The sequence below is a fragment of the Electrona antarctica genome (assembly GCF_951216825.1).
Source record: "Electrona antarctica genome assembly, chromosome: 21".
NCBI classification, from domain to species: domain Eukaryota; kingdom Metazoa; phylum Chordata; class Actinopteri; order Myctophiformes; family Myctophidae; genus Electrona; species Electrona antarctica.
Genome location: NC_136802.1, coordinates 23,380,006 through 23,390,046, shown reverse-complemented (window position 1 = coordinate 23,390,046; position 10,041 = coordinate 23,380,006). Strand labels below are relative to the sequence as shown.

Here is a 10,041-nt window from a genome sequence, read left to right as displayed (position 1 = left end):
TTAATAAAAAATAAAAAAAAGAGACACAAGCGAGTCTTGACCGGAGTCCCTCAGGGCTCTATACCAGGGGCTCTACATTGAAAATAGCCGATCTACAAGCTCACAACACGCCACAAGTTTCTGCTAAAGATTTCCCCAGAATTCAGTGGTTAACACTGCTGAGCGCCTTCTGGGCACTTACTGTATGTGCTTCAATAGCTAACTCCATTAGACCTTCATTAAGAGGTTATTAATTGTAAACAGGATATTATGCGATTGTCATGCTCAACTGAGATGAAGAAATAAGCTTGATGAAGACAATGAAATGCATGCAAGCGCGTGCACACACACACACACACACACACACACACACACACACACACACACACACACACACACACACACACACACACACACACACACACACACACACACACACACACACACACACACACACACACACACACACACACACACACACACACGTTATGTGTACACAGAGCCACTCCACTAATCACCTTCACTGCTAATGATGACAGGACTAATTGACCCACATATTTTTTTTATGCGTTCATGCCCACCATGGTTCAGTCAGTGTGTAGCCACAAGAGCAGCATCTCTAAGCGGTTGAACAGTAAGAAGTGTGTGTGTGTGTGTGTGTGTGTGTGTGTGTGTGTGTGTGTGTGTGTGTGTGTGTCACAAATGGGTCACATATTGCAGGCAAGCTACTCTATGGGCCACAAGGGTGCATTATACTGTATGTACATTCATCTCTAGTTTTCCCTCAGCACCTCTCTCTCTCTCTCTCCACCTATTTTTATCTTTTGCTTTCTGCTGCTTCTGCCCTTCCTCTGTCAGGGACATGAGGATGAGCAACAGAAAGAAGCAAGGGAAAAATGCAGAAAAGTCATAATCTTTGATTACCAAAGAATATATGTGTGCAATAAATGAAACATTTTCTCTCCATCACCCTCTCTTTTGCTCTTTTACCTGCATGCTATCTCTCCAGCTAACACCCTCTTGGGACTGTACCAGCATTTAGAGATGCGTTTCTAACTCACGCGTACAGGTGTCCAATGAACGCGTGAGACTAGTGATCAATAATGTTTGATTAGCTGAACGACGACGGCGGATGAAACCACATCAAACTGCCCTCAAACTGAAGGGCCAAGAGAAGTGGATTTATTGCAAGAAGATAAGCTCACGTGTTGCAATGGGTCACTCGGGGGTTAGTATATAACCTATTCTTAAACCCTCTATATCATGGGTTCCCAAATGGGGGTCTGGGGACCCCTGGGGGTACTTGAGGGAGTTCCAGGGGGTACCTAGCTCAATTTGAGATAGTTAGGAACCAAATGGACCCTTATGGGTCTGTAACTCAGAGAGTGTACAAATGTAACGGGTCTATTTGGTACCATTTGCACACTCTCAGAGTTAAATTAACAGTGGTTTTCCAATATAAATTGGGGTACCAGAGATAGAAATGCCATTAAATCGGGGGTCCGTAGCATAATGCGTGTGAAACTGGGGGTCCATGAAATGAATATGTTTCAGAATCACTGCTAGAGCCGTAAAAACCCCCCCTTATCGGGGTCACTGGCATATGTTTTCAAATGGGGGGTCCGTGGCCTAATAAATGTTGATTTGGGGGTCCTTGACACTGCTCTATATCTATATACTGTAATATAGGGTTTAAGTGGTTTAACACATTACTTGTACATCACAGCTAAGGGATGTTGTTCGGCCCAACACGAAGTTGAGGAGCAACAATAATGTTTGTAAGAAAGTATGCAACAGGTTCTTCAATCTCACTGCCTGTCATCCTTTCTGATGCTGCCATAGGAATATTGCTATTATGTCTAATCCGCACTTTGATGGTGTTTGAGGATATGAAACACTAGTCATCAAAGCATTTGTCAATCCATTTTGTTTGCTTAACAGTGGTCACTTCATTTAGTCTTTTATTCAATTCCATCAATGTCGTCTTCCCACAGCTCCGCGTGTCATCGCGTATCATTCTTTTGAGGTGGACCTTTTCCTGGAGACATGCACATCCACACCTCCATACACCTCAAGAGAGGATCAAGTTCACCTTCAATTTGGTTGTAGATAACAACTTGTGACCGACAGTTATAGTAGTCTTTTAGTTAGTAACACTTTTTTCTTAGTTAATACAGTAGAAGCAGAGTAATACAGATATGGACAGAAAGACGTCATGGCCATGATATGGTTATAATGCCACACCTTTTGACAAATCATATTGCGTGATTTGACCAACTCGTTTTTATAAAGGGCTGTATTCATTATTGTCAGCAATAACATCATTATCAAATGTAGGTGTGTGTGTGTGTGTGTGTGTGTGTTTTCTCACCAGCCCCATAAACCACGGAGTAGACAATGCGCTTGGCATGCTCCCTCTCCTCTGATGTCACATCCTCTACATTCACCCCCTTCCTGTAAAGAGAGAGAGAGAGAGAGAGAGGGAGAGAGAGGGTGGAGGGGGGTTGAGGGGATGAGTGATGCAATAATGAGCTAATCGAGTGTTATCATTGACATGTGACTTAATGAGGAGTTAAGTTATGAGGCAGGAAAGTCTGTCCAGAGGCAAATCAGATTTCAGTCAGTAAGACAGACAACATTTACTCTGTGAGGACTGCGAGGACTCAAACTGAAAGGCCAGTAGAAGTGGATTTATTGCAAGATAATAATAAAATAACTACTGTATAACGAGGATTATTATTTGAGTCAGATCTTTGAGGCTATGTATTGTCACCTGTGTCTGATGTGGAAGGGAGGGAGGGTGTATTAAAGAAAGAAATAACACGTGTGTGAAGTGAGGGGCGCCTGGAGTTTAAAGTGCTCTAAACAAACATTAAAAAGTCTATTGACTTGGTTCAAGAATTAATAAGCATGACAAAGATGGAGCCTGAGACAGGACAGTGTCAGACAGACAGTGTGTGTGGGTAAAGTGGCCCACACACCCGCGACCCGCATGCGACCACATGCACATACGGTACGTGCGTGTAGGTTTCAGTATGGTGTGATTTCTAATGTCTCCATGCCAGTAGCCTCAGGGTAAAGCCTTTAAACAGAGGAGCTTCAATATCCCTCCTCTTCATCGCACAGGCGCGCGCACGCACACACGCACACACGCACGCACGCCCGCCCGCCCGCACACCCGCCCGCCCACCCGCACGCACGCACGCACGCACGCACGCACGCACGCACACATGTCATTCTTTACTTATGGTGGGTTAGGGTAAAGTGAGTTTAAATGGGTTTATCCTCCACTACGTCTTTGGGCAGGTAGCACTGTGACACAGCTCACGGCCCCCTGCTGGACAGGCACAACTCCACTAGAGGAGCTGGAATAATTATAGCATTCTAACTTTAAAATTATAACTTGTTTTTCTATAAAATGTGGTTCAATATATTATTCTGACAGCACAGCCACAAATTACTGCAGAGGGGGGAGAGAGAGACAGAGAGAGAAAGAGGGACAGACAGAGAGAGAGAAAGAGAAAGAGAGAGAGAGAAAGAGACATAGAGAGAGAGAGAAAGAGAGAGGGACGGAGAGAGATAGGACAAAAGCGTAGCCTCAGCAGAGCTATTAATGTGGGTTGTGTGGTGGGCTAATGTTGTTAAGCAGCCACCCTGAGAGCCACACACTGGACAGAGATGGATGACAGTAGTACCGGAAGAGGGCTGGATTCAGTCTCTCACTCTCTCACTCACACTCACACACACACACACACACACACACACACACACACACACACACACACACACACACACACACACACACACACACACACACACTTCAAAGGGGCAGCAATGTGATCACCAAGGTGACGGGCCTGGGGGGTGTCCGATGAGAGCGAAGCATGGAGGCAGTTGGCGGGGTTGTCATGGCAACAAGGCTGCCGACGTTTGAAGCGATATAGGCGATGGTGACGAGAGAGGGAGAGATGAAGAGAGAGAGACAGAAAGGTGGAGAGAGGAAAAGAAAGACAAGCGAGATGGCAAGAGAGAAAAAGAGAGAGGCAGATAAAAAAAACGAGCAAGAGAGAGAGAGAAATAAATCTAGGCAGCCGTGACGGAGAGAGAAAAAGAGAGAGACAATAGAGATGGAGCGAGGGAAAAAGATGAGGGAGAAAGAGAGACAATAGCTGGAGAGTTAAAAATAGAAGAAGTTAAAAATGTGAGAGAGAGACAGAGAGATACACTCGAACAGGCGTGTGCATGTTTGTGTGTGCTTGTTATTATTGGAGTGTTAACGAGTAAGTTCTTGAATAATTTATCCTGCCTATGACCTGATTTGACTGTCTGTTAACTTAAGTGTTGCATGCTACGTGTGAGGACGTATGTGTGTTGTAACTGATTCTATAACCTTGTTCAACTCTCTAGTCTCCACACTATACATGCTAATCTATTGCTCTCTTTTAACCATAATGAACGTCAAGTATAGACCCCTGGGGGACCCCGCTCAATGAAGTATGGTTAAAGAGGGTAATCTTTACCTGTGTGTGTGTGTGTGTGTGTGTGTGTGTGTGTGTGTGTGTGTGTGTGTGTGTGTGTGCGTGCGTGCGTGTGTTGGAGTACCCACCACTGTGAGGCCAACATGTTGAAGACATCAGCCTGGGGGTCGCTGAAGACACGGAGCAGCTCAGGGTCAGAGGACAGATGGGCCAACAGACGCAGCTCTACCTGGCAGAAGTCTAACACAGTTGCACAAAAAAAACAATAAAATGCCAAATTGGTATATCGGATCGGTCTCAAAATATCACAGATATTGATGACGCAATAATAATGTGACTTTGTACATTGTGTCTTTGTACTCACTACTCAAGAGTGTCAAAACAATAATTCGAATTCAATATAAATATAATATAATAATATAATATATCAGTATCGGCCGATATGACCCTGCAAATAATCTGAGATGGGATATCAGTCATAATTTCAATATCGTGCATCTCTAATAAACAACTAAAACATGCCCACCACATGACGACAGTATTATGTATGTAACACATTTTGTAACCCATTTTTCACCCGTGTCAAATATCTAATGTAACACCCTCCACCAACCTGAGGAGAGCAACGGACTTGAACTCATGCTTCCTTCATGCCTGAGTGTCCAAGTTGCTCCTTTACACCCGACATGGGGGAGTTTCCCTGGTTGGACGTAGCGCGTGGAAGGAACACGTTATTCCAACCAGTTCCTTTCCCCTCTATCAGGCGCCCCGGCTGGCCAGGGGGAGGCACCGTATGCGCTTTTTACTACAGAATATAAGGTGTTCAATAGAACTGATTTATGCAATAAAATCAAAAACCTAAAAAATGAAGTTAGGTGGTTTCCTCCCGACAGCAACGATATGCAAAAGCACACACATATACTGTACATCAACAGACAGACAGACAGACAGTATTTGGGAGTTCCAGTGAAACTGTCATTGATCTGAGTGTCTGGACTCATTGAGAGGGTCGATAGCCCAGGTGTCCTCTCCGTCTATACACTAAACAAACACATCGATCCGAGAAGAGACCGACAAGGTCTTCATTAACGACTTTCAACCTGGTGTCCCTGCTTTGAGCATGTTTCCCAAAATGTCCAAAATTTGTACCATGTTCTTTTTGCACTTTTTATTGTATTACTTTCTGCTGTCTGTTGTGTTCGTTTGTGTGGGTTTTAAAAAAAAAGTGGGCAAGGCAATTCAGAATCAGAATTGTTATAAAACACATATACATTCCATATCTACAGTAAATAACAATATTGTATATATGATGTAATTGAAATTACACTTTATACTGATGCCTAACTTCTGATAAAAATATCAATGGAAAAATGTCCAAATATTTCCCAGAATTCCAAAACATTTCTTAAGCGAAAAACATTATTCAAAAGATAGATCACAACATGTTGCATTGTGATGCATTGTGAGAGTCCTCAGTGCATTCATGCCGGTGTGCACACTTCTGACTAATAAAGTATTCAATAATAATAATAAAACATACGGCACATTCTATCTACAACCTATTTTCTCCCCTAGGCGCTTATCGGCGGCTTGGTGTGTCACAGCCTTTATTAAGACCCTGCAGTCGTGCAACAACATTATACCCCTTGTCTTGACGTACTGTACTGTACGTCTGAAGGGATGCACGCACGCACATACACACACAGTCTAGAAATTCTGATTGAACTCATCCTGTACTTGCAGGTCAAATTTAACTGAGCAGAATCAAGGCAAAATGACTCAAAATGGATGAGGGAAAAGGGGACTTTTCCATCACACCACTGGGAAACCAACCACAGATTGTTTTGACTTGGGGCAGAGGGGGAATAAAACATCTAAGAGAATCCTGCTCTTGCTTTGGCTCAACTCAAGGGAAAAGTGATGCATGACAAATCACGTTTTAGACTGGTCACAGTATTCATAACAAAGCTTTTGTTGTGCAGTGTTGAGCTTGACCACTATGTATTTACACCATAACTGACTACCAAAACTTGTTTTGTGTGCGTGTTGAATGTTCAAGTTTTAACTATATTGTCAACAATACCAATCACAGAGTAAAGGCCCGTAAAATAGGGCAGCTACAGTCTCAAATTAGACATTAAAACTCAGTATTGAAACCTCAAGGTGGTCAGTGTTAAAACTAAACCACGTAAATAAAATCAATATTAAAATCTAAACTATATGAAGTAGCATAACAGTATCGGTCATCAAGATATCAGGCTTAACAGCATAGCTACGTGGCATAAAGTGCCAAACAGCAATAGTTAGTCCTGGCAGTGTATTAGCTTAGTATAGTCCTTGTTCATAAACCTGATGGCAGCTGAGCCAAATAGAAAGTACTCCACAGTCTTTCAGTGTGGCTGGCAAGGCTAATATGTGTTCAAGAATAGTACAGCTCTGATACCAGATGATGATTCCACCCATCAGGATGCTCTTGATGGTGCCGGTGTGAAGGACCATGGGATACGGGGGCTGACCATGGACTACTTCAGGTGCTGTAAGCAGTACAGGCATTGTTGTGCCATTTTCACCACATGCGTGGTGTGGGTGTCCCGCTTAAAGTCGTCATAAATGTGGGTGCCATGGATCTCTTTCTACTGCAACAACATTTATGTACTGTAGATTGATGCATGCTCCATCCTCTTCCCCCTGAAGTCCACCATCAGCTCCTTGGTCTTTCCAGCGTTGAGAGCGCGGTTGTTCTCCTGGCACCATCGCGCCAGTGTATTGACCTTTAGGCTGTCTCACTGGTGTCATCGGCGTACTTAATGATGACATTGCAGACATGCGTGGTCATGTGTGTAGGGGGCTATGCACACAGCCCTGGGGGCACCAGTGTTGAGGGTCAACGAGTCAGATGTGATATTTCCCATCCATGCCCTGGGTAGGCAACCAGACCTGGCAGAGATCTGTGCTCGGAAGTGCAGACTTTTCTAGTTACCGTTTTTTGTTAATAGTGTTACCACTTCCCTGTACTTGTTCTCTACCCTTTCACCTCTACCTTTATATTTAATTTCATCCTTAATGAGCTGCTGCTATGACTGAACTGAATATTCCTTCAGGATTAATAATGGGTTCTACCTACTGTATGCATCACATACAGTAGGTAGGCCTGTATCACGCATGTTGTGTGCCAGGTGTATAATAGATGGACAGGAGAGAGAGTTAATTGGAAGGATGGATGGAGAAGATAGGGGTGACAAGTGGAGCTGGATTTTGGTTGTGATGAGGTGAAAAAGGAAGTTGCTAAAAATATCCTCCCATCAATGTTTTATGAGACGGATCACGTTTCTCTTCAGTCTTCAGCAGGGCTGGCAGCCTCTGAAGCATTCTGCTGACTGCAGCCTATCTCTCTCTGTGTGTGTGTGTGTGTGTGTGTGTGTGTGTGTGTGTGTGTGTGTGGTGTGTGTGTGTGTGTCATAAAGACACGGTAATAAGAGTGATAGAACATGGATGTGATGTTTGTGATGAGAATCCTGTGTTAGACATGTACGTGTGCGTATCTCATGTATGTGTGTGTGTGTGTGTGTGTGTGTGTGTGTGCGTGTGTGCGTGCGTGCGTGCGTGCGTGCGTGCGTGCGTGCGTGCGTGTTTTCTGTAAGGGCTGCTCCACAGAAAGAGAGGAAGGTGTTCCAGATAAAAACACTACCAGGAATCCTTGTATGGATCCATCCAGAAATAGATGGAGCTAGACATGTAAGCAGACATTCTACAAAAACATTCAGTGAATATTTGATAAACGCTGTGCGTTGTGAGCTGTTGTGAAATAGATCTGCTATTTTCGGTAGAGAGATTTGATTCAGAGACAAAAGGAGGGGGGCAATTATGCACCCCTGGGAGATGCCGGGCAATGAAGTACATGGGGTTTAAGTGGTTAAGAGATCCGTTACAAAATGTTACAATAGGACATGGAATAGCTGCAGGTGGAGAGGTTAGAGCAGTGATATTCAACTGGTGGCCCGCGGGCCAAATTCAGCCCCTGGGGAGTTTATTTTATTTGTTTTAGATTATTATTTTTATTTATTGTTTGCCTTTTATTGTGACCACAGGTCACATTTACTAAGAAAAGTTGCATTTCCCGTCAATCCGTTAGTCCGTCACCCCAACGCCTCCATATCGTCCATATCATGACATCACGTCTAGTCACCCATGCCTCCATATATGGTCACGCATCGTGACATCACATCCCTTTGTTAATAAAGTAATCAATCAATCAATCAATCAAAAGGAATATCAAGGGGCCTTGGCACTTTGAACATAAGTAACAATATATCAAAACCAGAGTGTTCATTGAACTCTGAGAGTGTAAAAATGATGAATGAATGAAGTTAATGAACACCCTGGATTTTACAGAGTACCACTCAGAGCGGTGGAAGTGATGTTTTACAGACAGACTATGAAGACTGCAGTGACTTAGGGAGGAAAGATTTAAGAGCTGAACTTAGACCAGCACTTTGAGACTCCAACTCGTCTGTGGTGGGCTGCAGTTGATTGATGGGGGTCTTCTAGGAAGTGCTCAGCAGCACGCTATAGCAGAGAGCCAACCCCATCTACTAGGAGGATATATAGGGTAATAATGGCGTCTTGGGAGTCGAGGTCAGCTGCTCTGAACTCTGGTAAATGTATCTGCGGTGGTGTGGTACACACCGTACCATAGATACAGTACATGGTACTCACTGTATACGTAGATACCACATTGGCTTTGCTGTTCATGGTAACGTGGCTGCCACACGCATCCGCCTGGGTGATGGCCGACTGCTGGGCGAGCGCTGGCGCTTTGGCATGGGGGGTCAGATCAACATATGGAATGAATTCTGTAATCTATTCTGTACTGGCCATACATGGAGCATGTTTTGAGTGTACAGGGTTTGATGAGGTCAGATCAACATGTAATGTCAGAACAGGTCAGCTCCATATATGGAGATCTAAGGGTGGCAGCGGGGGCAGTGTCTTTGAGTGTACAGGGTTTGATGAGGTCTGGCCATATATGGAGCGTGTCTGCAGTGTACAGGGTTTGACGAGGTCAGATCAACATATGGAATGTCAGAACAGGTGATCGTTCCCAAGGGTTTGAGGTCAGATGTAGAGTTGCTGGCCGGCTCCATATATGCAGATCTAGGTGATGATCCAGTCTTCTCGATGCATGGTTATATCCAGGGTTTGATGAGGTCAGTGTTGTGATCTTCATGTATGGAGACGACCATATATGGAGCGTGTCATGAGGCCTGACGGACTGATGGCCATATATGGTGGCGTGACGTGTCACAAGGCAAGACGGACTGACAGTCATATATGGTGGTGTGACGGACGGATGGACTGACAGGTTTTCGCAAAAGACTTGTAGTAATCTTATGATATAGGATACTTGGTTAACTTAACTTAATGCAGATCTATTGTGTGGGAGAGAACAAACATTGAGTGTTCTCTCCCACACATCTCCCACACATTCATTGGCTTGAATATTTCGTTACGTTCTACACATGCACTGATGTTGATGGAGATCTCGGTCATGTGGTCTTTTCAGTGGTTTATGATAGATCGCGCT

At 44.1% G+C, this 10,041-nt stretch overlaps 1 protein-coding gene across 1 annotated transcript in view; it reads right to left on the bottom strand.

The window, feature by feature from the left end:
* The window catches only part of poln (polymerase (DNA directed) nu), a 76,676-nt gene that overhangs the window by 15,953 nt on the left and 50,682 nt on the right, over positions 1–10,041 (bottom strand). The window contains exons 20-21 of the mRNA XM_079491288.1: positions 4,586–4,697; positions 2,351–2,433 (exon numbers count right to left, since the gene is read on the bottom strand). Coding sequence (XP_079347414.1) covers positions 2,351–2,433; positions 4,586–4,697 — 195 coding nt within the window. The remainder of the gene's footprint in view (positions 1–2,350; positions 2,434–4,585; positions 4,698–10,041) is intronic.